General features: G+C 55.1%; 1 protein-coding gene across 22 annotated transcripts in view; it reads left to right on the top strand.

Moving 5' to 3' along the window:
- Window positions 1-26,997, top strand: part of LOC125281950 (ral guanine nucleotide dissociation stimulator-like) — a 210,109-nt gene that overhangs the window by 60,816 nt on the left and 122,296 nt on the right. For 15 of the 22 annotated variants that reach the window (XM_057312896.1, XM_057312888.1, XM_057312886.1 and 12 more), the window contains exon 1: window positions 22,816-22,998. The exons of 1 other annotated variant lie outside the window; for it this stretch is intronic. In XM_057312896.1, coding sequence (XP_057168879.1) covers window positions 22,817-22,998 — 182 coding nt within the window. In that variant the 5' untranslated portion in view covers window position 22,816. Of the gene's footprint in view, window positions 1-22,815; window positions 22,999-26,997 lie in introns of those variants that run through there. 6 more of the 22 variants (XM_057312902.1, XM_057312901.1, XM_057312899.1 and 3 more) reach the window with 1 other exon arrangement.

Below are 26,997 nucleotides of genomic sequence, written 5' to 3'. Positions count from 1 at the left end.
TACTTTTGTATAAGCTCACATTTTTTGAAATTCTCCATCTTGATATCTATATGTCAACATTTTCATTACATTTTCAAATCTAATATTTGCATCAACCGTGGGTTTGTTTCTATTGCCTGAGTATGTCATTTGGGTTTGGTTTGGCTTTGGTTTTGGTTTTCTTTCATTGGCTCTTCTAATGACATTTGAATAATCATGTCTGATGATATGTCTAGTCATTTTTGCATTAAATGCCGGACTCTGTGTTTGAAAAAGCACAGAGGCTCTGGAGGATTTTACTTTCCTCCAGAGAGGGTTTGATTTTCTCCCACTGGCAGTAAGAATAGAGCAAGGTCCCTTGGTACCACTCAGAACTTGAGAGAAAGTAAGACTGGATTCAGGCTTTGAGAGGACTGGTTTCTCTGATTTCGCTTCATCTAGAGCATACCCTACAGGGGTCTTAGCTGAAAACTGGGGGTGTTTACGAAGTCCATCATTCTTGAATGGCTCTGAACTCCAATTTTCTTCTCCCCCAGCCTCTTGAGACTGCTAACAGTACAGCTTATCACCTTGGCCTCTTAGCAGCCACTTTTTGTTGGCTTCCCGACCTCTCACCTCTGAGCCACTCCAGATTCAGCAAAGATTTTGAGAGCCATAGCTGCTGCCCAGAATGCCAGGTGCCCCTGCCTCTGGTTTGCTTTTCTTAGCATTCTTCCAGCCTCCGCTGCTTTGGTAGCCTCACGCCCCAGTCACTGCGAGGCTGCAAAAGCTGCAGGTGCTTCATGTCCAGCCTCTGTGTGTCACAGCATGACTATCACCCCTATGCCAGAGGGGAACGTGGAAGGTCCCACTTGCTTCCGTGTGTTCCTCCCTAGCTAGGACTGGGGCACCCCAATTCTACGTGACCTTCAATCCTCCACAAAGCTCTCAGATTGGTTTTATTTTGTATTGTTTCTGGCCCTCGTCACTGATTTCTGCAGAAGAGTTGTTTTGATACAAGCTGCTCCTTCGAAGTTGAAAGCAGAAGTGGGCAACACAAGGTGACACATGCCTGTGTCCCTGACGGGACAGACTGTGAGACACCAGAGGCAGAAACTGTGTGTCCTTCCCTCTGTGCAGACATCACCTTATCAGGAGGTCTCCCCTGAGCTCCAGGCTGGGGTCAGTGGCCCCATCACCACCCACACCCTCGCACCCATTCGGCTGCCCGCATCTGCTCAGACCATCATTGACCATGCTTTTCACATAAGGAGAGCAAGACACAGAGGAGTCCCTCCTGGATGCGTACGGAGTGGTAGAGCTGGAAGTGGAAGCAGGCAGCTTCACCGCGAGCCTGCCTGGCCTCCAGCTTACTTGGCCCCCAGCGCACCTGCAGGAGAGGCTTCTAGGTCCTCCCACTGGCGCCTCATTTATGAGAACAGTATGGGCATTTCGTGTGTGGTTCTGAACTGCCCCTTCCAAGGTGCCCCCCCACCAGTGTCTTGGCTGCTAGGCTCCCGTTCCTCTCATCCAGTCTCTGCCGCGCTGCCCCTGTGGCCCACGGAGTCATTCCCCTGCCGTGGTCAGTGGCACTCAAAATGCAATCAATCTGCACTTACAGCTTCTCCAGCCCAGCTGGGTCCTCACCACCGGTTATCATCCCCAGTCCTTCACGGCAGCGTGTGCACACGCTCTCACTTGTATGTTGGCGCACGAACGCAGTCACATGGGTGCACACGCATCCATGCACGCACACAGGCAGGAACGCTCATCCCTCTCACCACAGTGAACCACCTCCTGTTTCCAGTGGGCCACCCTGCGCCCCCACCTGCTCCCTCCATCCGGCTGCCCGCTCCACCTCCCACCCCTCATCCCCCTGCTGACTGGGGAATACAGCCCACTCAGGGCCCCCCCACACCCTCCTTCTGCTCTGCCCTACTCAGACAGCCCTGGTGCCCCAGGACCCTGCCAGGTTCCCAGTGGGAAGTGCTGACTCTGCTAACCTTTTGCTTTCTGACTTTCACGCTCCCTTTCTTCTTTCCTGGCCTGCAAACCCAAAGCCTAGCGATGGAGCCGCCCTCTAAGGATGCTAAAGCAGGGAGCTAGAAGGAGCCTCTGTTGTGACCACCTTCCAGGTGGCTGCTCCAGCCCAGGGCTAGCTCCTCCAGGCTTCTCAGGCCATTAGAAACCCCCTTCTGGTTAAGCCACTGTGGTTCACATAGTGACCTGGTACACCTAGTGACAGAAATCCTAATTGGCACAAAGAGCAGTCCGTGGGACACCTCCTCCAGCACGCCCTCCTGGATTCCCCTGGCAGATGCAGTCCAGGGCGTTGTGTTCTCACACAGGATTGGCTCTTTCCTCATCCCAGTTAACGCTGGCCTCCCAGAGAATCAGGCACACAGCGGAATACACACCTCCTGGGGTTCGGGCCTGGCTTACACTCGCAAGGACGCCTACCTCTTTCTGAGCCGAGTGCCGGGCGTGATGCTTCTGCCCCACGCGCAAGAAAGAGCAGAGCACTCGGACCGGAGCTTGCCTCCAGGTCCCCAGGACTGTGTCCTAGCGCTGCGCCGTCAGCTCCCCTCTTTCAGCTGCTGGTCCTCCAGCTACAAAACCACAAGAAGGCCCATCTGGGGGGTGACATGCATGCGAGGTCTTCGGTCTGGAAAAGATGTGGATGCAGAAAAGCACTGCTGGCCACACGGGACTGTCCATGTCTGCACATCCGTGTCTGGTGAGGCCTGTGCCATTGGAGGCTTGTTGTTCCTGCGGACCCACGGCAGCGCACACATGCCACACACTTCACACACGTATGCCTCACACGCGCCTCACACGCACCCCACACACTCCAAACACCTCACACATACCACACACCTCACACACACCCCACACGTACCACACATGTACGCCTCACACCACACAGGCATCACACACACCCCACACACTCCATGCACCTCACACACCCCACACACTCCATGCACCTCACACATACCACACACCTGACACACACCCCACACCCTCCACACACGTATGCCTCACACCACACAGGCATCACACACTCCATGCACCTCACACATACCACACACCTCACACACACCCCACATGCTCCACACATGTATGCCTCACCACACACACCTCACACACACCTCACACACTCCATACACCTCACACATACCACACACCTCACACACACCCCACACGCTCCACACACGTATGCCTCACACCACACAGGCATCACACACACCCCACACACTCCATACACCTCACACAACCCACACACTCCATGCACCTCACACATACCACACACCTCACACACACCCCACACGCTCCACACACGTATGCCTCACACCACACAGACATCACACACACCCCACACACTCCATGCACCTCACACACCCCACACACTCCATGCACCTCACACATACCACACACCTGACACACACCCCACACGCTCCACACACGTATGCCTCACACCACACACGCCTCACACACTCCATGCACCTCACACATACCACACACCTCACACACACCCCACATGCTCCACACATGTATGCCTCACCACACACACCTCACACACACCTCACACACTCCATACACCTCACACACTCCATGCACCTCACACACACCACACACTCCACACGTGTACACCTCACACCACACATGCCTCACACACACCACACACTCCATGCACCTCACACATACCACACACCTCACACATACCACACACCTCACACACACACCACACACTCCACACACGTACAACTCACACCACACACACCTCACACACAGCTCACACACACCTCACACACTCCATGCACCTCACACATGCACCTCACACATGCCACACACCTCACAACACCACATGCTCCACACACAGACCACACACTCCACACATGTACAACTCACACCACACAACTTACACACGCCTCACACACACCTCACACACTCCATGCACCTCACACATACCACACACCTCACACATACCACACACCTCACACACACCTCACACACTCCATGCACCTCACACATACCACACACCTCACACATACCACACACCTCACACACACCTCACACACTCCATGCACCTCACACATACCACACACCTCACACATGCCACACACCTCACACACAGCCCACACGCTCCACACACCTAACACACCTCAGACACATGCCACACACTCCACACACGTACACCTCACAGCACATATGCCTCACACACAGCTCACATACTCCATGCACCTCACACACTCCATGCACCTCACACACACCACACACTCCATGCACCTCACACACACAACACACGCTCCACACACGTACACCTTAAACATGCCTCACACACTTCACATAAGCCTCACAGACATGTCACACACATACCACACACACCTCCCACATACTACACACACTTCACACATGCATGCCTCTCACACACACGTCAGACACACCACATGCTCTACACATGTATACCTCACACACACCTCACACATGCCTCACACACACCTCACACACACCACACACGTCTGCCTCATACCACACACACCTCACACACACACTTTACACGTACAGCACACACCACACATGCCACACAGACACTTCACACACACGACACACCTCACACTCCACACATGCTTCACAGAACACACACACCACACACAGCATACACCTCACAGACCACACATCTCATACACACAGCATACACACCACACACTTCACACCATCTCACACACCATATACCTCGCACACACACCATACATACACACACAGTACACACACCGCACACCACACACATACACCCATAGGCACCCACACACGCAGAGGCATGAGTGTGTCTCCTAAGCCAAAGCAACTTGAACTTCCCTTGGAAGCCACCCAAACCAACCTTAACCACAAGATAGTTCATGCTTGATGACATGGTGCTGATTTGAGAACCAGCCCGGCTTCTCTGGGTTGTTTTCTTTGGGCCAAACATGGTGTCATCACATTCTGTATTAGCCTTTGGAACCCTGCTTCCCTCCCCTGAGGCACAGGGGAGGCCTTTCTATAGCTTAACAAATGGGGGAGCTGGAAATCAAAGAACCTTCCAGGCCAGGCTGGCTACACGGGCTCTGGAGAAGGACGTGCTGGCCCACTGCCTGCAGCCTAGAGCAAGCAGAGGGACCCTTCCATCCCTCTCAGCCTGTCTCAGCTGAGGGGCAGTCTGCCTGTCTCTCCCTGTTTCTCTCTCCCTGTCTCCCCATCAGTCTCTGTCTCAGTATCTGTGTGTCTATCTCTGTGCCTGGGGCCCAGCAGGAGCTTGAAAACCAGGCCTGGCTCAGGCTGGCTCCAAGTGGGCAACCGGGGTGCCAGCCCCTGTCCACACTGGCGGCAACGGTCCATATGTAGACTGCCGGTCCTTGAGCCGACACCACCGGAGTGGCTGCCATGTGTACAGACTGGGCTCTTTGTGTGTGTGTGTGTGTGTGTGTGTGTGTCTGTCTGCCTGTCTCTGTGTCTCTCTCTGTGACTCGCTATGTCGGCTTCCCTCTCTATATAGACATTTCTCTCCATCCTCGTCTCTGTCTCGGCGTCTCCCTCTCATCCAACAATTCCACTTCTGGGTATTTCCTGAAAAGAACGGAAAGCAGAGTCTGCAAGGGATATTTTCCGCCCGTGTTCACAGCAGCACTATTCACAGTGGCCAGAAGGCAGAAGTGACCCCAGTGTCTGGGCACAGAGGAAGGTGACAGTGTGGCACACGCACACAGTAGAATATTACTCAGCCCTGAAAAGGAAGGACAGCCTGACACCTGTTAAAACATGGATGTGCCTCAGGGACACTTGTCAGTGAGATCAGCCCATCTCAAAAGTCCTGTGAGGGCCCTGGTGTCACTGAGTTCGCAGAGACACGGAGTGGACGGAGGAGCCAGGGGCTGGGACAGGGGGTCCGTGTGTAACAGGGACAGAGTGTCGTTTGGGGAGAGGAGAGTTCTGGAGGTGGACAGAGGTGACGGTTGCACAATGCCAAGGACCACCAGGAGCTCCCAGAAGCTGGAAGCTGCTGCAAAGATCCTCCCCCAGAGCCTCGGGAGGAAACCCTGCCCACACCTTGGCTTTGGACGTCTGGCTTCCGGGGCTGCAGGAGAGGACACTCCTGTGGTCTCAGGCCGCCCAGCGGGGGTCATGTGTCCCTCAGGCAGCTTTGGAAAGGGATTCTGCATGGGAGAGCGAGGCCCTCTCCTCTGTCGAGACCAGCAGGGTGGGACCGAGCTGCTCCTTGACTCCATGCGCAGCTTCCCTCCCTGCGTGTGTCGCTGCCTCTGGGGAGATCCCAGGGAACCCCGGGCGGCCGGGGGACTGGGTTTGGAAAGCACAGACGCTGAAGTCCCCACTAGCCCCGACCAGCGGGGGGCCGAGGGGACCCAGGCTTTCCTGGGCCGCCTCCTTCGACCTGCTGTCTCAAGGAGAAGCAATCTCTGCGAAAGTGGGAAAGTGCGGTCTGCGGTCCGCGGTCAGAGCAGGGAGGAAGTGGGGAAATGCGCAGAAGTGCCTGCGACCCGGGCGTCCCTGCCCCTTTGCACTCAAGCCACAGCTTCGCTTTTTCCAGCCAAGTGAGCAGCCCTGAGGTCAGTGAAGCTTCAGGGTGCCCTCCCTCACACAGGCCACTTTCAACGCCCTGCACCTGTTTTTGAATTCTTTTTCTTAAAGGGGGCCCCTCCCCAAATTGTAAAAAAAAAAAAATCAGGGTCCCACGAAGCCTGGCTGGCTGCGCGCTAAGGCCAGGGCAGAGCACTTGGCACACGGCTCCCACAGAGCCGGTCGCGTTGAAGTGGCCCTGGTTTTCTGCCCACTGGCCAGCCAGCCGGCCAGCCAGCTCTCCATACCTTCATCCAACCGGCATCACCGGGTCTCGGCCAGGCGCTGTACTCCTGGCTCTCAGTGCTCACGCTTAGAGGAGGGGGAACAGGATACACGGGAAATGGGAAGCCAGGAACCCGGTGGCAGCATGAGGACCGTGAGGAAAGGGACGGGCTGGAAGAAGCTGTGGAGGCAACGGCTGACCCTGCAGACAGTCCTGACTTACGATGGCTCAACTTACGATGGTTCAAGTGTATGATGGTGTGAATGCTGTAGACATTTGGCAGAAACCATACTTGGAATTTTGTATTTTAATCTTTTCTGGGGCTGGGGATAGGTGGTATGATACTCCCCCCGATCCTCCCTGGTGAGGCTGGGTGGTGGCCGTGGTCCTGGCTCCCAGTTCGCAATCCCGAGGGTCCGATGCTCCGGCAACCATTCCGCACGCACACAGCCCTTCTGTCGCTTTCAGCACAGTGTCCAAGGAATGACGTGTGAGAGTCAACCTGAGGGAGATCTATACTCGGAAACCATCACAGCCCCAGACCTCTGATCTGGACCGTAAGGATGAGTAGGAGTTTGCCGACGGACAAGGGGAAGGCAGCTTAGGCAGAGGAACAGCACGGGCAAAGGGGTGCGCCAGCCCGGGTCACGTGGGCACCCACAGGTGGCAGTCTGCCTGGCCTGCAGGGCTTCTAGATGAAAAGAAAGACGGAGGGGCTGTCCCGGGCGGGGGGGGGGGGGCGGAGGGCAGGGATGTGTCTGCTTCCCACAGCTGCCATCACAATGTGCCACGAGCTTGGTGGCTTCAAACTGTGGAAACATGTCGTCTCACAGTCTGGGAGGCCGCAGGTGTGAGGTGAGGTGTGGCTGGGCCGGGCCCTTCTTTGCCTCTTCTGGCTTCGGGCTGTGGCGGGGCTACTCGGTGCCCCTCGGCGTCCCTCCAGCCTCTGCCCCGATGTCCCCTGGAGCTCTCCCCCGTGTCTGTGTCCCCTTCCCCTTCTTACGGGCACACCAGCCCTCTTAGGTGAGCGTCACCCACATGAAGTAACCTGACTACGTCTACAGACACTCTTTCCAAATAAGGTCTCTGGGGTCAGGGCTTCAACAAATCCTTCTGGGGGGCCCCATTCAAACAACGGGACTTGCCACCATTAGATGGATGACATGGACGACATTGTGTCCCCCTCCAAATTCATATGTTGAAGCCCTAAACTTCCGTGTGACTACATTGGAGACAGAGCCCTTAAGGAGGTCGTCAGGGTCAAGCTCTGACCCTGTAGAAACAGATGTCCTTCCAAGGAGAGGAAGAGACACCAGAGATCTCTCCCCTCCCATACGAGGACACCGTGGGAAGGTGGCTGTCTGTGAGCCAGGAAGAGCCAACCCTGATTTTGGATTTTCTAGCCTCCAGAACTGTGAAAAATAAGTTTCTGTTGTTTGAGACAACGGTGTGGGGCTGGGTGACAGGAAGCAGAGAGGAGTTGACAAGCCCCTGGGTCTGGAGGACGTTCTGACCCACACGTGCTGCGGCTGGATGGCCTGGCGGGAAACTGAGCTTCCGGAGATGAACTGGGCATAGCCTAAGGCCTCTGGGAGCTTGGGGTCAGGTGGGGAGGCAGGAAGGGGCCCCAGACCTGCCAGGTAGCCCTGAGCATGTCTTGGGGACATGGTGCCGGGACAAGGAAGCTGCCTGAAGGGGCAGGGCAGGACGCCAAGCTGTGTCCTTACAAGGGAGCAAGAGCACCTGTTATCATCCCTGACCCAGCTGCGCCGCCCAGCCTGACGTCTCCCTCTGAGCTCCTGGCCCCCACATAGGGCCCCTGGCTCAGTCCCCTCCACCACCACTAACTATACGTTCTCAGCCAGTTTCACTTGTTCCCCAAACGGCTCTTCCTCTCCCTGTCACTGCTTCTTCTAACAACCTCCATCCTGCCCCTGCCCCTTTTAGGGCAGCCCCTCCCCCCACTGTCCTGAGAAGAGCTTTCCCTTGCTCCCAGCGTCCTCTCAAAGCCCAGGTCGGTGCAGGCAGCAGGTGGAATAGGCAGCCTGCCTCGGGCTTTTGGCCACCGGGCCCCAATTAGGGGCTCTGGCTGGCTGCCTGATCCAGTCTTGTTTCCCACATGTGGTCCCCACTGGACTCTCTTCTGGCTCCACTCTCTCCCGGCCACCTTCCAGGGAGGGTGGGGTGGCCCAGGTGGGATATCTGGATGCTTCTAGGCCTTTGGGCTCCAACCTCAGGGTCATTCTCAATCCCCTGCTCCAAAACTCCATGTTCAATCGGTTTCCAGTTACTGTGGATTGGTCCTCTGAAATGCTTCGCACATTTGGGTCTTTCTTACTCTGGGGTCACATTCCCAGTGGATGGAGTCACAGTGCTTCAGAGGCCACGCGCGGGAAAGTGGCTGCCTCTCTGACCATCTCTCGCCCATTTCACAGACCATGCAGACTGGTCCCCAGAGTCTGCACCTTCCTCCCACCCTCGTCTCCTCTCACTCTGGCAGCTGGTGGCAAGACTCAGGCTTGAAGAAAGGCAAAGGGTGAAGCTCCTGCATGGGGCAAGGTGGGGGTGGGGAGGGGGTCCTACATCCGGGCCTGGACCAAGGGCTCTGACAGAGCCGTGTGTGAAAGGGCAGGTGGGCACAAGGAGCTGGTGACCAGCGTTGGAGCAGCACGCTGCTGCTGTGAATTATGCCATCACCGTGTCCCTGCGGGCTCGCACGCACAGTCTGCTTGCTGTAGCCTGTAACACTGTGTGTTTCAGCCCTGTGGTCCGCTAGCCCGGACTTCAACCCTCCAAGACAGCTGGACACTGTCCATAGCACCTGGTGCGAGAGCTCCTCAGAAGCCACATGAGAGAGCCAGCGCTTGGACTAGTGCATCAGTCAGGCTGCCTTGACCCCTCCGTGGAGGTTGAGAGGTCATGCTCTGGAGCAGGACCTCTGCGTTTCAGTTCCTCTTCCTTATCCCAGCAGCCGGGCGACCATGGGCACTTCACCGCCTCTCAGCATCTTCCCTCACCCTCATACAGAAGGTGAGCAGAGTGCCTCCTGTGAAGCTTGTTGCCGAGTGGGTGAGCCAACATGCACGAAGGGCTCAGCACAGTCCTAGCAGATGTCACATACTCCGTGGGAAAGCCATCACTGTCACTGCCATTAGGATGACAGGCAAGTCTGTGAAAACCCAAGCTCCAGAGGTCAGATTGATTGGGGCCTTTGATCCAAACGTAGAGACTTTTACCTCTGCGGACAGGGGACTTCTAGAAGCCTGATGGGCATGGAGGTGGATGGAGAATCCCTCCGCTCACGAATGACCTAAATTTCCCAGCCCCACGTCTACCTTGCCCGCTAGCTCAGACCAGTCCCTCTGGCTTCCTTTCCGCGGTCACACTGGAGCAGGAACATACACACATGACAGGGTTTCACGTGCACTCGCTGTTGATTCTCATGCCGCTTCACTGTCGCCTCTGCTCTGTGCAAAGCGGGGCTGAGATGAGCACTTAGAAAAGGTGACATTTGGAGGCATTGGCCTCGCAGATGGTTGGCTCTCTGGGTTGGCGAATTCCAGGCTGCCTTCCTCTGCTGCTGTCCTGCCGTTGCCGTTGCCATGGCGTTCGTGTGCGCCCGCAAGAGGCTTACATCTCGTCAGCTTCTGAACACTCCTCCAGAGCCTCGGAGTGGGGTGGGGGGAAGACTGTGTGCAGAGAATCAGGGAGGCTGTGGGGCATGGGAGGGACTCAATCTGGCTCTGGCACCTTGTGCTGATGGAGGCTGGGGGAGAGGGAAGAGGCCTCGCTGTCTCCAAACCGGGACACGTGGACGGAGGCACAGTGCGCCCTTGGGCAGGGGTGGCTGCAAGGCATGCTGGGACCTCAGCAGTACAGGCCGGAGGACCGGGGAGTCAGATGGAGGTCCTGGCACCCGGCCTTCTGCGGGCTCAAGCCTGCGCCTGCCCAGCAGCCCGCTCCCCAGACAGCAGTCCAGGCGAGATTTTAAAAACATAAATGACATTGCGTCACACCCCCACTCAAGGACCTCTTCAGTGGCCTCCAGTCACCGTTCAAATAGAATCCAAACTCCCTCCCAAGGCCACAGACAGTAGGTTAGACCTATAAATGCAACATCCACGAAGCTGGGACCCACGCCATCCCTTCCCAGTGTTGTGTCATAGCCAGAAAAGCACGGTCCAGCATTCGAGGGCAATGTCCATCTCTTCAAGTCCTTTCACTCTATTTGTCACATACCAGAAAGTTGACACAGTTCATCGATGTGTCCTCCTCCTCGGGAGCTGCCACACCACCTGTGCTCAGCCTCCCCCACACATCCCTGCTTCTCCGCTTCCCCTCTGCCTTCACCTGCTCTGGGAAACCTAAAGATTCCATCTGGTCAGAGGAGGTCGGCCTCGAAGGGCGGGGAAGAAGAGCAGAGCTCACGGGCCAGGGCGGCAGCCGGCCAGCAGCCCGCGCACGGCAGTAACTTCGGTCCTGCTGCACGTGCGCGCATTAGACTGTGAGCCACCCATGCGCACCTGCTCAGGTGACTTCCTACAACTGCCCCAAAGTCACCGTAAATGCACTTTAAATGCTGCTGATTTAACGCTGTGCCTTTAATAAATAAACAAATACAGAGTTCATGACCTGCTGGCATCGCTGTATTCACAGAGTTTCACACGGCTGGCTCATTCTCATCATTCGGGTTTTTGCCCCAAAACTACCTTTTCTTTTCTTCTTAATTTTTTCATTTTTATTTAAATCCGATTAATTAACATAATGGATTATTAGTTTCAGAGGTAGAGGTCGGTGATTCATCAGTCTTATATAAGGCCCAGTGCTCATTCCATCACGTGCCCTCCTTCATGCCCATCACCCAGTGACCCCATCCATGCCCCCAGCAACCCTCAGTTTGTTTCCTGTGATTAAGAGCCTCTTACAATTTGTCTTCCTCCCCGCTTCATCCGATTTTATTTTTCCCTCCCTTCTCTTATGATCCTCTGTTTCGTTTCTTAAATTCCACATATGAGTGAGATCAGATGATCACTGTCTTTCTCCGATTGACTTATTTTGCAAAAGCTGTCTTTTCAGAGGCCTTTCCTGGCCCCTACCTTTCCCCGGAAGAGCCCCTCGCCAGCACAGGGCCCTGTTCTGTAGTGTCTGGAAGGATCTGTCTTAAGCTCCAGCCGTGCGCGTGTAGCGTGAGCGTGTCTCCCTGAGTAGGTCATCGCAGGCACCAGTACCACTGGATAAATGAACTGGTGAGCTGGTGTATTCTGAAATCATGGTGGGGTTTCAGAGCACATCTGGTGGAGAGAGATGTATTCCCTGCCGTGTGACCGTGGGAAAGTCACCTGGCCCGACGTCCCACGCTGTGAACGGGGGATGGTGGTAAGTACCCACTGAAGACAGCCCCGAAGCTTCCCCAGAGGTCCCCGGACAGAACTCACTGGCCTCCCGTGAAGCAGGAATGGTGGACAGCTGGGCTCCCGCGTGGCTGGACTCTGGGGTCACCACTCGCAGTTCCCAGGGATGGGGGAGGCTCTGGGGCCACAGGGCTGGGCAAAGAGACTGCACGGGCTTCGGGACACAGGAGGGGAGGGACTTGTCTGAGAGAGCGGGGCTGGGACTTCCGCTGCCCTCCCTCCTGGCCTGCTCTCCCTCCGCAGCTCTGTTCACAGTGTCCTCCAGCCCCAGGACCAGGGTCTTACTCTGACCGCCCCAGGGACTGCAGCCAGGATGGGACGCAGGGAAGCCGGGAGAGTCGGGGGAGGCCAGGAACCATGGAGAGCCTTGGGGCCTGGCTGGTCCGGAGTGGCCTCCCCTCACGGGATGCCGGCCTTCATCCACCCGCCGCCTCTTGGGCACTGTGTCTCCTGCCTCCTCGCAGGGCTCCTGCCGCCACCGGCCAGCTCGGAGCTCTGGCTCACTCACAACTAGATTTTCTATACCTTCTGCCTACTCATGGCTCCCTCCTACTTCCTCAGGATTCGAGCTCCCTCGGGCCCTGGCAGCCCCTCTGGCCGCAGGGCTTCTTCCTGAGTGTCCTTGAACTCCTGCCACCACCAGCAACTCCAGGACTCTCTCCATGTCTCCCTGTCCAAATTCCTGACACAGGTCAGCTGGCCAAACGCCCTGGCTTGGGCAGCTTTCCAGTGCAGCCGGGTCATCTGCATGGCAGGTCCGCGGGCTTCCTCCGGAATGAGCTGCCCACCCTGCCCAGCTCTCCCTGGCTGGGGCTCTGGCAAGGTCAAGGCCATGAGGCTTTGAGGGTCACCTGTGACAGTTTCCCTGGAAGGGAAGGGTTTTTAGGCACCATGACCATGTGCCTGTCCACCCCCTCTACTTGCCTGACGCTCCAGCCAACACCCCTTACCCCCCCACCCCAGCACCTTTGCTTGTGGTCTTGTTTTCGGCCTGCTGTGCTCCCTACCTGCTGTCTCAGCTCAAACGCCACCTCCTCAATGGGGTCCTCCCAGATCGCCGAGTCGAATGTCACTTCTCCGTATTGGGACCTCTAAATCCCCTTGTCCCACTGTGATGCTTCGACTTTTTGTAACTGTGAGTGTGGTGGAAGAATAATGGCTCCCCCTCCCCCAGATATGTCCACATCCTAATCCCTGGGCCCTGTGAATGCGTGACCTAATGTGGCAAAAGGGATTTTGTAGGTGTGACTTAGTTAAGGACCCAGAGAGGGGCCGATCTCCTCGATTGTCTAGTCGTCTCAGTGTAATTACAGGGTCCCTCTGAAGTGGGGCCAGAGGCCAAGAAGGCATGTCTAGAAGCTGAAAAGCCAAAGAAGCAGTGTTCCCTGAGCCTCCAGAAGGAACCAGCTCTGCCGACAGCCTGACTTGAGCTCATGGGATCCACATCGGACTGCCGGCGGCCAGGCCTGTAAGAAAAGAAGTTTGTGTTGTATTGAAGCCCTACAGGCTGTGGTTTGTTCCCGCAGCCATAGAAAACCCATCCCGGTAGCCGATGTGGGATCATTCCTTTGCTGGGGCAGGAGACTCACCAGGGGGGACTGTATCTTGCACGTCTTTGCACATCTACCTACATTTTTTAAAACAAGTGTTCATGACTGCACGGGTCTCTCAGTTCTTAACCGAGCGATCCATCCTGGGCCACCCTCCCTCAACCTCCCCCGGGCTCCTCCCCCCGGACCGGCCCTGGGAGGACGATTTCCTGGAGGAAAGGAAGATTTTCCCCTGGCGTGGCAGCACCACTGCCCCCGTCCATGGATGCCTTCCGCGATATTTTTATAAAGTGATTCTCTTATGCAGCACCGTTCACATCCATTGTAAGGAGCAGAGAGGACACTTCCAGGAAATGTCTGCTCCAATAAAACCACTTTGGCCTCTACCACTGGCCGTCCGACACAGTTTGAGAACTGGCCAGAAAGATAAAATTCACGCTTCTGTGGCTCTTATGCACGGCCACGCAGTCTGGCCTGTCTTCCTCCTGACGCTCGGTGGTTTTTCCCTGTTGCCAAGCCTCGATTCTGGGCCTGCACACCGCCTGGATTCCCTAACATCCAGACGGTTCCAAGTTTAGGAATCTTAGCAACTGCTGCCTCTCTAGCCTGGAGCGACTTGCCCAGTCTGACCCAGCCCTGCTCTTGCTGGACGATTCGACTGTCACCACGTCCTGTAGAAAATGTCCTTCTGCACGTGGAGATCAGGGGATGTGGGTTCCAAGCAGAGGCTGAGAGTCTTGTGGGGTGAGCCTGTGGTCTCCAAGCCAGGCTGTTGCCCTGACGGGAAGCAAGGGGGCCCTAGGGAGACATCCCCTCTTGCTGGAACATTTTTGTTTTTTTGTTTTGTTTTGTTTTGTTTTATAAGTAATCTCCACACCCAACGTGGGGCTTGAACTCACGACCCTGAGATCAAGAGTCACATGCACTGCCAACTGAGCCAGTAGGTGCCCCTCTTGCTGGAACTTCTAAGCTCATGGCTTCTCTCTGTTGCCCCAGCCACGCAGGCCGCTATATAATTTGTGAGCCCAGTACAAAATGAAAACGTGGCGCTCCAGCCAGAGGCAGGAAGTCTACCTCCCTTTCCTGCGGGCCATCACCCCAACCATCGTGGAGAACAACCTCCAAAGGATTAGACAGCTCGGGGACATGTTTGGTGCTTGGATCAGAGAGGGTGCTGTGGGACTACCAGCCAAGGGTGGGGGCAGCCACGACTATGCCCCGCTTGCCAGGGGTGGAAGGCGGCAGCCCTGGGGTGGGTGCAGGAGGGGTGAGGCTGGACAGGACTCAGGACCCTAGGAGGCAAGGAGGCCGGGAGGTGACCAGGGGTGGGGCCAAGGCTCCAAGCCCCCCACCCAGTCTGCTGCATTGTCCCTGGACCTCACTTACAAAACTCAAAGATACAATTAAGAAGAATTTCAAGGGGTTGGGGCACCTGAGTGGCTCAGTCGGTTAAGCGTCTTCAGCTCAGGCCATGATCCCAGGGTCCTGGGCTCGAGCCCCCCATCGGGCTCTCTACTCAGTGGGGAACCTGCTTCTCCCTCTCCTTCTGCCTGCCGCTCTGCCTGCTCGTGCTCTCTCGCACTGTGTCAAATGAATAAATAAAATAAAATCTTAAAAAAAAGAGAGAGAATAATTTCAAGTGGTGTCTGGGTGACTCAGTTGATAAAGCATCAGGCTCTTGATTTCGGCTCAGGTCGTGATCTTAGGGTCATGGGATCAAGCCAAGTCAGGCCCTGCCCTGGGTGCGGAGTCTGCTTGAGATTTCTTTCCCTCTCCCTCTGAGTGCATGCTCTCTCTCTCTCTGTCTCTCCATCTCAAAAAAAAAAAAAAAAGAAAAAAAGAAAAAGAAAAAAGAATTTCCAGATGGTGACAGCAGGGTGTCGAACCCCAATCATAAGTCCCCTTCTGAGCACAGGGCGCTGTGTGACTGGACTGGTCACACACCCAGGAAGCCAGCCCTCCAGCCAGTCCCCTGCCCAGACAGGGTGGGCCGGGCCTTCACTGCTTGCCTCCTGTGACCATGGCCCTTCCCATCCATCCGCCCACCAGGCTGGCCGCCGCAGGCCAGGGTCCAGGCTCCAGAGGTGCACACGGCAGTCTCTGTGGGGGTTGTCCAGCACATTCTGGGTGCCCACGCTGGTCGCAGGAGAACTCCAGGGAGTCTGTGGCCCTGACGGGAAATATTTCTCCTGTCCTGCCCCAGGCTGACCAGACTCCTTGCCCCCCACAGGCCAGCTCCTCTGGGCTGCACCCAGTGCCCCCCCGAGGAACAGCTTGTGACTGCCACGACCGCCACTCCTGACGGGAGCTCCTTCCCATGCCAGCAGGCCCTTCACCCCAGAGGGAGACATTGGGGATTGGAGGTCCGGGCCACCGGCTGGGGAGCGGTGGAGCTGGGCTGCCCCCGAAGCTGCAGACCAGCAGTGCTGAGCCCCCACCGGCACCCACTCCCCCTCCCACCCCCGCTGGGTGCACAGCCTTCCTGCTGCTATTTCCCCCTGCCATATGCACCCTCACTAAATTTACATTAATCATTCAAAAGAGAAGGAGCCTGAGCTTCTGCACTCTCATCTGCTTCCTGGGCATTAGGACCTCTGCACGAGGCTTCCTTCAAGGCCGCCGCGGTCCTGGGCCCACTGGCTTGCACTGCCTGCCTATCCTTGGTCTGAAGCGACCTTCTCCCCCTCTCCTCTTTCGGGATGTTTTCCACGTTTAGTAGATATGTGCGCCGTGGCTGGTGTGTTTTGGTATCCAGTTAGTAACTTCTGCTTGCAGGCGCGCAGACCAGAAGGAAGCCACCCCTGCATGCTCCTCTGATCCCTCCTAGGCCTCACCCAGCTAGGGCTCAGTGGCCCTGGTCCGCGGGAGGGGAGGGTCTGCGGGATCCAGAGCTCCGGGAAGCCCAAATTCCTTATCTATTTCCTCCCAGCCAATGCTCTGTCTTAACATAGGACTCTCAGCCTAATACATTTTACAGGCTGCGGTGCTCTGCGGATTGAAGGAGCATTACAGGACGCGACGCGCTGGCAGAGGCTCCGGACATGGCCAACATGTAGAGCGGGGCTCTGGGCGCTGGGCCGCCTGAGCTCAAACCGTCCCCCGGCTCTCAGTCAGCTGCAGGCCGATTGGGCCGCTACCTCTCTGGAGTTCAGGGTCATCTGTCAAAAGGGGGTCACGGGACTCGCGACCTCCAAGGCTGCTCTGAGGTTTAAATGGGTTGAGATCGGCGAAGTTCTTAGAATCAGGCCTGGCACGAGAGCGCTATTCAAATATTTGCTAAGGAAATAAATTCCCTCTTCCCTCCTGAGTTCTAGGCCAATGAGAGAGACGCTGGAGATGCAAATAGTGGCTTTATTAAGGGGGAGACTGAACTTGAGGCCTGACTCACAGCCACAACTGTGCGCCCCAATTGGAACGGAACTTCTCCGCTGCAGGCTGGCCAGCCCTGTCCTATAGGCTCCCTGTGTCGTGAGGCTGTGACCGGAGGGCAGGGCAGTGAGGGAAGGACCAGTGGAACCAAGCCTGGTCAGGCCCCTGCTGGTCAGGCCCCCGTTCCCCACACCCCAAGCAGACAGGAGAGGTGCAGAGAGGCCGGGGCTGTCCTGCCCCTTCCTTCAAACACTGGGGGAGAGGGCAGGGGGTCGATGAGAGAGCATCTGTTACCGCATGCACATCTGGCACGTGTTCGGTTCTTCCCTGCTCACAACAGTCTGACAACGAAGTATCACCATCCCTACTTTTTCAGACAGAACAACTGGGACTCAAAAACTTTAGGTGGGGCGCCTGGCTGGCTCAGTCAAGAGTGTGCACTCTTGATCTCGGGGTCGTGAGTTCAAGCCCCACCTTGAGGGTAGAGATGACTTAAATAAGTAAAACGTAAATGAAAAAAGAAAATCTCAACACATTAGGTGACTTGTCCAGAGGTCCCATGGCTAGGAAGCCACCAAGCCAAGATGTAAGCCCAGCTATTTCGCACTCGGAGGCATGGGCTCTCTCCCCTTCACCATGGCAGCTGTGGTTCCACGGGAGCCACTGGGACATGCTGGTCAGCTATGGCTCTCGGGAGAGTTGGCACAATTTGTTAGCTGTCCCTTTCCTGCGGAAGGGAACACGCTTCGGTGTTGACGCTTGGTCAAGGAGGCAGGCATAACGGGTTCAGATGATGGTGTTTATTGGCCGGTTTCTGTCTTAGGTGCGGGGCCCAGGGATGGGGGAGTCCAGGCTGGGCAGGGGTGTCCTCACGAGGCCCTGCCACTGTGCCCCTGCGAGAAGCAGCCAGGAGCTGAGAGAGACAGTCCCCACCACTGAGCCCACCAGGCCCAGAGTCCCAGCAGCCTTCTGCCTCTGAGATCTGGACACAGTGTGACTGTCACTATTTTGAGGGTGTCAGAGGAAGAGCAGGGGCCAAGAGTAGGACCCCCAAAACTGACAGGTGACACGGTGCCTTGCCCAGCTTAGAGAGAGCACTCCACATAGCAGGGCTGGCTCTGCACGAGGGCAGGGGAGGGGGGGAGCAGTTCTGGCTCATTGGGCACAAGCAATCCAAATGGACTCTGGCTGACTTTAGCACAAAACGAATGTACTGGATGGATATAGATTAGCCTCCACAGTCCAGGGAAGACACAATGACCCAGGCCTGCGCAGGCCAGGAACTGGGGCGGCCCTGGGGGTCCAGGTGGGGATGGAAATAACAGGATGGATTAGAGAACATTTGGCCTGGGAAAGCAACAGGAACTGGTAACGGGGTGGGTAGAGGGGACAGGCAGAAGGAGGACTTGGGGAGGGGGCTATGAGGAGGCCCAGGCTCCAGGAGCAAGGACAGCCTGCTAGGAATGGGGGGCTTCCATCTGGGGGAACTGTGAGCTCAATGTGCCTGTTGGACCCCAGTCTGGAGTCTGGGCAGAGGCCCGGCCCAAGGTCCAGGTTTGGGGGTCATCAGCACAGGGTGACTGTGGAAAAATGAAGGTGTGAAGGGACAGCAGGGACATTGCCTGGAGGGGAGAGGAGATGGGCATGGGCCCTTCCTCTCCCCAGCAGGTGACCCTGTGGTCTACATGGGCCTGTGGCACAGCTGGTACCTTCTCTGCCCTTCCACGGTACGTGGCCTAGCATCGAGCACATGGTAGGTACTCAATGAACACCTGCAGCTTGATGTATCAATTGGAAGGAGACAGCTGGATGCAGAAGCTGCTCCCATGTGTCAGGCCTCAAGGACGACCCAGAACACATCACCCACAGAGCTGCATGGGGCCGTTCTAAGTCACACTTTCTGCCTCCTGACCCTTTAAGGCAAACAACTGTGTTCATCTGAACCAGAGTCCCCGACTTGGCATCCCCGTGGATAGAAAAGAAACACAGGATGACACATCCCGCCCGCTCCCAAATGCTATGTTCTGCCCAGAGATACAAACATATCCACATATTTAAATGCAGGCCGCCCACTTGCCTGGAAGGGGGTGGATCCCAGGGTGACAAGTACACGCGGTCCTGGCCGGGTTGACATGGAAGTCTTTCCCCGAAACCTGTCACTCTCGGACACGTTGGTCCGCCACCATCCTAGCTCAGCGCCCTTTGTTTGATGCCCTGTCAGGTCTGTGTCTGCAGGCCTGCCCCTCGCAGGTGCGCCTGGGGCCCTGCTCTGATCTGCACCAACCTCAGTTGGTTCGCGACACCGAGGAGCTGGCGGGTTGGTTGTGTGTCCTCGAGATCTGCCTGCTGCCGCACGGCCGTCTGCTGGAGGTGGGGGTTTCCTAAAGCGTTGTTTTAAAGCCGGCACAGCGATGTGTTTGTTGAGCCTCGCTGCTGGCTTTGCAATTCGTGTGAGAGCCAGGCTTCGTCCTGGCCCCGGAGAGCTCCGGTGGGGACCGCCGATAGCCTGCCACAGGCTAAATGTCAGCCTCTTGTGAATTCGCAGGACTTCAGAGCTCAAGGGGCCACCCGGGAGCTCACCTAAGTCCTCTGTCCTTCCACAGAGCAGGGGCGCCAGGCTGAGCAGGGCGACGTGACAGAAGAGGCAGCTCTGGGTCCCCAGCTGTGTGGTCTTTCCTGAGAGGCGAGTGAGAAGCCACGTTGACTTTCACCGGGAGCCAGACCGCTGCCTCCCTTTGGGGCTGGCCGAGGTCCCAGCTCTTTTCCTGTCCCTGAGGCATAGGTGGCATTTCCACCCGGCTGAGTCACCAGGGTTTTTTCCAGGTGGAGATGGTAATTACCAACCAAGCAGAGCCCAGAGCTCCTTTGTTGCCCGTGGAGGCGGCTCTGGGCTGCCAATTTAGGCCCAAGGCTCTCTGTGTAGATATGTGTCCTCAAAGCCCGTTTGTGGAACGAGCAGAGAGTCCTGGTCACTCTCCCCGACACACGAGATGAGCTACAAACTACAGGTCCGTATTGGGGGCGGTGACCGCGGCACTCGTGCCCTCCTGCATCAGACCCAGGGCCCCTATCAGATGAGCATCCGTGCAGGAGATGCGCTGTGAACAAGACGCCCGCTCTTTCCTAGGCAGATGCTGCTTATTCCTTGTAACGGCCACATGATCCCCGTTGTAAACACGAAGGAACTCAATTTTAGGGAGCTTAGGCCACTCTGTTCCTTACCCTAAGGAGTTTACCATGCAGGCAAGTCAAGAAATACAAAACCACAGCCAGAGGGTCAAAGGCAACACGCTGTACATAATCACGGGGAGAAAGGAGTACATAGGGAAACCTTCATTCAGTCGTTCAACAAACACTGGATTTAGCATGAGGTAATCCCCGTTCTTGGCTGGGTTCTGCCCAGAACTCCTGTGTCCCACACACCTCTGGTGCTGATTTGCTGATGCCCTGGGTGAGGCACTTCCTTGCCTCGGTTTCCCCCTTACGGTGACCACGCTGGCTGCCGACACTGTTAACAAGGATGCTGCGGGAAGGAGGAGATGCCAACCTCGGAGTGTGGGTTCCCGAGGGAGGGGGTGCAGGCCTTTCCCCTGTAATTTATTTCCAGCTCCGGTGCTTGTGAACTCCTCCCAATCCTCCTGCTGAAGTGTGTGCAATGTCTGTGGGTTGTCACACACATTAATTATCTGCTGAAGGTTATAAAGTACCCCTCGCTTTGGCTAGATCACTTTAAAGAAAAGAGCTTTATCAACGTCGCCATTAAATGCAATCGCAGAGAGTGGAGAAGATGGAAAGGAAAATCGCTCAAGCCAAAGAATAAATGACATTTCAGAAAACGCAGAACAAGTGGATATGAAGACTAATTGGAACTTAAAGTGACGACACGACCAATGACATAGTCGCGGATTCTGGGTTGCTTCGGGCAAGAAAGGGGGACGGTACACACGGAGCCATACAAGAGGCCCTGGGGCAGGGTGCAAAAGGTTTGATCCTGGGCAGTGTCTTAACCCTTCTGTGCCTCCGTTTTCTCATTCATGAAATGGGACAATATTCACACTGAACCGGAAAGTGATAATAAGAGAATACAACTTCATACGCCTGGCATCTACCAGGCGCTCACAAATCACAGCTGTCATCACGGAGAGCCAACGGTGGAGGAAGCGAGAGGTGGGCATGGAATTCGCAGGTGCTCAGAACGCATTTCATTTCGTTGGACTAAAATGAAGCTTTGTTTTAAATGTCCCTGTCTCATTGTTTCCAGACCGTATGTCATCTCACCATGCAGCACATAGACCGTGCAATGCTGGTAAATATAACAGGCTCCCGTGGCGGGGGGGGGGGGGCTGATTTGTGGCGTGTGCCAGTCTCCATGGGGTGCATATTCCCACCGTGGCTGATTTCAAGCTGCCAGCCTGCCCTCACTGAACACAGTCAGGAAGAGACGTCGGCGGCTCGTCATGTCATTTCCGTGGATTTCTGCTGTAAAGATACAACAGACGAGAGCATAGATGATGGCAGTATGTAGTAAAGCCATCAGGAAATGATGAGTTTGGGATATTTATTACCTTTGTTCTTTTAAAGATTTTATTTATTCATTTGAGAGAGAGCGAGAGCAGGGGGAGGGGCAGAGGGAGAGGGAGAAGCAGACTCCCCTCTGAGTGGGGAGACCAATGCAGGGATCCATCCCAGGACCCTCTTGGCTTGTGGTGAGGATCAAAGTGACGCCATAAAGATGAAAGTAGCCCTGCCTCTGGTTTCATTTCCTACCGCAAGGTTGTCATTTTTTTTTTTTAAAGAACACAAATCAGATATTACTTCCTGCTTGAAACCCTCCCCAGGCTGCCTGCGGCCTAAACAACAAAGGCCAGGCTCCTAAGGATGCCTGAAGAAGCCCCTGGACAAGTGCATTTTTGCCCCTTCCACTCGGTGTCCTGGGTCTGCTCAGCTGCCCTTGGCCTGGTGACTCCCAGATCCCCGGGGTCCTCCTCTTCTTTCTGCAGCCCAGGGACCAGCACGCAGGCCCCACATCTGTCTACCTCCAGCCACCTCCCACAGCCTCTTTCAGGCCGTTTTCCAGGATCCAATCTAAGTACAGCCCAGCATTAGCTGTGATGCCACGGAACACATCCCTGAGCCTCACTCTCCTGTGTACAGAGGGGCCCAGGACACCTAACTCCTCGGGGTGGGCAGGAAGCCTGGCGAAGACACGCGCGAGGACTCGGGCCAGGCCCCGGCCCACTGCGGGGCGCGACCCTGCGGGTTCCGGGGCTGGGGCTGCCCTGCAGGGCGGAGGGCTAGGGAGGCCCTGCAAAAGGGCCACGTCCGGGCTGTGGGGGCAGGGCAGCGGGTGGGAGGGCTTCCCCGAGGTCGGTCCAGCCCCGCCGGCGCAGAGTGCCACCAGTGGGACCCCAGGGACCTCAGTTCGGCGGTCCGCCCCTCCCGGCCTCCGCCGAGGCTCCCCCAGACCCGGCCACCACATGCGCGCTCAGTCCCTTGCCGTCCTGAATGAGAGGCGCGACTGTCCGGCGCGGTCTCCGGAGCGGAGCCCCAGGGCTTGCAAGGCAAGCGCGGGCCGCCAAGCGCATGCCCGGTCCTCCCGGCGGGAGGGGGGGGGGGGGCGGAAGCTCGGCGCGGGGACGCGGCCGGGCGCGCGCCGTGGCGGGGAAGCGCTCCTCAGCCGGTCGCCGCGCATGCGCGGCCCGCGCCGACGCAGCACAACCCGAGAGCGCAACCCCGCCGCTGCCGCCGCCGCCGCCGGGCCGGGACCGCTGTGCGCCTGCGGCGTGAGGCGTTGGAGGGAGCGCCGCCAGTCGATTCGCGGCGCCGCCTCGCAGTGGTCTGCCCTCGCCTCCTGGTGTCCCGCGCGGTCCGAGTGAGTGCGGGGAGGGGGCGGGGGCCGGGAAGCGGGCGGGTGGGCAGGCTCCTGGAGCTGCGGGTTGGCAGGGCCGCGGCCCGCGGGCGGAGGGCCGAGCGGGGCCAACCAGCCGGTCCGCGCGGCGGATGCGGCGGAGACGGACCCCTGCCGCGCGCCGCTGGGGAGGCCTACCATGTGGGGAGGCCGGAGAAGTGGGGAGGACGGGGGAGGGGCCCGGGGAGGACGGCGCTGTGGGGAGGACCGGGGCGCGGGCCGGTCGGGAGATGTGGGGCGGACTGGGGGTCTCCGGGAGGACGGAGATGTGGGGAGGTCGGCGGGGGGACAGGAGAGGCCAGGGAAGGGGGACGAGGGGGCGGGTTCTGGGAGAACGGCGATGGGTGGAGACGGACTTGTGGGGAGGTCGGCGTGCTCCGGCAGGCCAGGGGACGAGGGGAGCCCGGGGGCTCGGGTAAACGGGGAGGTTTGGGGGACGTGAGAAGGCCTGGGGGTTTCGTGAAAGATGGGGAGGTTGGTGGATTCGGGGGTCTCGCAGAGACGGAGGGGCTTGAGGCCGGAGCGCACAGGGAGGCCGGGGGCTTGGGGAGGCCAGCCGGCCTCCTTGGGAGCCGGCCGATTGCCTCAAAGACAAAAGGGGGGAGAGAGGAAGGAGGAGGAAGAAGGAAATCCTTGGGGACCTGGAGGTGGGGCGGAGGAATAGCCCGGACCCGATATGGGGACTCACTGGCCCTCAGGCAGGGAAGGGTGGGCCTCGAACCCGGATCAGGGCGGCTCCTTCCCCGCAGCTGGCGCTCAACTTGCTGTGGCCCTGTGGTTTTCGGGGCGAAAGCCCCGGAGACCTCCTTTATTCATTGTGCCTCCAAGTTTACCCCTCTTCCCAACCCAGCCCCCAGCTCTGCTTCTGACTTAGGTGGAAGAAGGACTTGCTGTTTCTTTCTTTCTCGTTTCCTTTCTTTTCTCAGGAGGAGGAGGAGGGGTGTGTGTGTTACTTGGTTTTATTTAATTGCAGGATTTAGCTTAATGCACTAAGGGTAAAAAGAAATTTTTTTTTAGTCATTTCAACAGTGTCTCATTCTTGCATAGTTAGCCTGCAGCTGGGTTTTTGGCAGTGAGACTAAGATAATAGTAATGTAGTAATTATGGGAACTGGTTGAAATACGTTCAGGCTGCAGGCGGTGTAAGGATTTGGGGATCTGTACATAAGACGACCAACGCTGGGATTCTTAGGTAGAATGTCAACATTTTCCAGGTTGGAAAAATAGGCCATTACTATTTGAAATGAAATACCAGATCCTCACCCTTAATATTTTATTTGTAAAACTCATAATGGAAGCAGTCTTCTCTTGGAAGTGTGTGAACTCTGGTCAGTTGTCTCATCTCTGAAAACCTGAAAGGTTGAAGTGATGGAAAGATACATTGCAAATTAGCATTCACCTTATTTTTGTTGAGATCCAATGTAGGTAATTTTTTCATGCCATTGTACTTTGGAGATAATTTTTAACATCCTGCAATATTTAAACACATGAAACTTCTGAAGAAAGTTTGCGTTCCGGTGTCTTTATGAGTACGTTGTTTTCTCTTTGTGGCTGTCCTTGGAGGTGAAACACTGAATGAGCCTACCACTTGTGTCTTGAATACATTTGTGTGCTAAATGTTGTCGAAGCAGCAAGATCCCATGTTACACATTCTTTAAGTAATATCTTTCCGGTGATTATCATATACTCCGATTTAATAATGAAAACTGGGGAAAGATGGTTTAAAACCCATTGCTGTCTTTTAAAGGATCCCACAATCAACCTAAGACTTGAGTATATACACTGAATAAAAGGACCTACGCATTGTTCAGAGGTTATGATGCATCAAGAAGCAAGTCCTTGGATAAATAAAGACATTGAATCCAGAACTTAGTGTTTAAGGTTTGGGGCCAAGAGTCCTGGGGCAGAGCCCTACAGGAGAGAGGACTTCAGCCTCTTTTCAGGCCGGCGGTCCGCTGACGGTGAGTCGTGATTAGGAGTGAAGCTCCATGAGTGCGATGGGGTGGAAGTGTCCGGTGAAACCAGAAGTTAGGAGCCGCAGTGAGGATCATTAGAACATTTCTCAGTAACATCGTTTCTCTAGCACTCCATGCCCATTGTTGGAAATTAGAGAACTTGACATCCCAATTCTTAAAATTGGGTTCTTCAGCAAGTCACATAACTTTTCTCGCTGGGAAGTTTGAGAAATTGTCTAAATAACAATTGTATTGTTAAAGATATCCCCTTAAAAAAATGCTGATTAGTTCCCGCAGGAAAAATCATAGTGTCTTCTGTGTACTGTATATGTTCTATCGTGTAGTAAAGAGTCATTTTGAACATGACTCTTCTTTTTTGGATGTTAGTTTTGAGTTGCTACTTCTCTATCTCTAAAGATTTTATGGAAACTTTTTTTCCTGTATTTTTAAGTGTCTTAATTTTGAGAAAATACTTGTCTCAAGGGTAACACAGGAAAGATGAGAGTCAAAGTCTTAATATGTAAGTCTTTAACTTTTGAAAGTAAACATTTTCAGTTTAGACAGTTTTCAGCTAAAATCTTGTTTTAAATTTCAATATAATTAAAAGTTCTATCATTTGTGAAATGAGGGGGTTTTTTTTGGCTTGTAAACCAGTAAAGTTTAGTTTCTGTAGTAGTTTATTTTGTCTTAAAGCTCGAGCTTAAGAACTTATTTCATTACTGTATCTCCTTCTAAAATCCCTTAAATAATTAGCAAAATATTGCTGTGGGGGTCTTTGGGAATTTTTACTGATGCCTATAGAAATTATTTAAAATGCAAATTCTGAAAACTTGGGCAATGTAAATGACCTTATTTGAGTGAATAGTAGTAAATTCCAGGAAGTTTGTGAGTGCAGTAAGCATTCAAATCTGAAGTCGCATCTCTGTCCTTAGAAGGATCCTCGGTGGAAGAGGATGAGAGCGGTTCCAGCTCCTGTTTGGGTGTACCTGTGTTTCAGTGCCTCAGCCAGCTGCCTTAAGTAGTTGTTTTTTTATGTCTCTTCTGAAAACCATGTTTCGTAGTGGATTATTTGAACCGTTGATGGCTTTTTCTCTCTGCTAACATTTGTGCAAGGTTTTTTTTTTCTCTCTTCCATTTCATGACTACCAAAAGGCAACCTAGTGTAGGAGAAATGAAATTGCTGTCTACCACTTTGTGGCGTTAATTTCTAGGAATGGTGCCAAATCTTTCCATTCAGAACTACATAAATGTGTTTCTGATTATAAAGTACCAGAAGAACCCCCTCTCTTCCTGTCTATAACAATTGTATTGTTTTTTTTTTTTTTGCTAGGCTCTATCATGGAAATAAAATTCAGATAGGCATATGTAATTCAACTTTCAGGATAGGTGAGATTTTTAGCAAATGCTGTTAATTATGGTCTGATTTGCATAAACACTAATGAAATGGTTTTTAGAGGAAAGTATGAAATAGATGTTTTTGGCTGGGTGGCACTATTGCCACTTTTTAGCAGATGAAAGCCTCCGAGAAGGGAACAAGTAGCATCATCACAGAGTTTACTTATTTGTCAGGACATGAAGGTCTTTCCTTGCAAGCTTTGTATTGAACGAAACGAATTCTGCCTAGATCTTATTGATATACATTGGCATTTACTGTAAACTCATTTTTCAGAACAAGAAAAATGACCAAAGTCATACATGTGAATGTTTTCCACTGATAGGGGAGGAGATGTAATGTTACTGCTACGTGTGGGGTATTGTGTGTTGTTGGTAGGTGTCACTACCTTTTTACCGATGAATTAAATCTGGGAGATGACACGTGCCAGACCTGAAGTGATTGCTTTCATGCTTTTTCTCCTTTATTCCTCCTGAGAACCATTGATTGTGCTATTGCTATCCTCATCTTTGCAGAGGAGACACTGGAAGTTTGGAGTTCGAGGAGCTTGCCGTGGGCTTCTTGGCCCACAAGGGGTAGGTCCTTGTTGGCTGGGCCTGCTGAACTCTCTGTGCAG

Source organism: Ursus arctos, unplaced genomic scaffold (assembly GCF_023065955.2).
Source record: "Ursus arctos isolate Adak ecotype North America unplaced genomic scaffold, UrsArc2.0 scaffold_16, whole genome shotgun sequence".
NCBI lineage: Eukaryota > Metazoa > Chordata > Mammalia > Carnivora > Ursidae > Ursus > Ursus arctos.
This window is presented reverse-complemented; position numbering and strand designations above follow the sequence as displayed.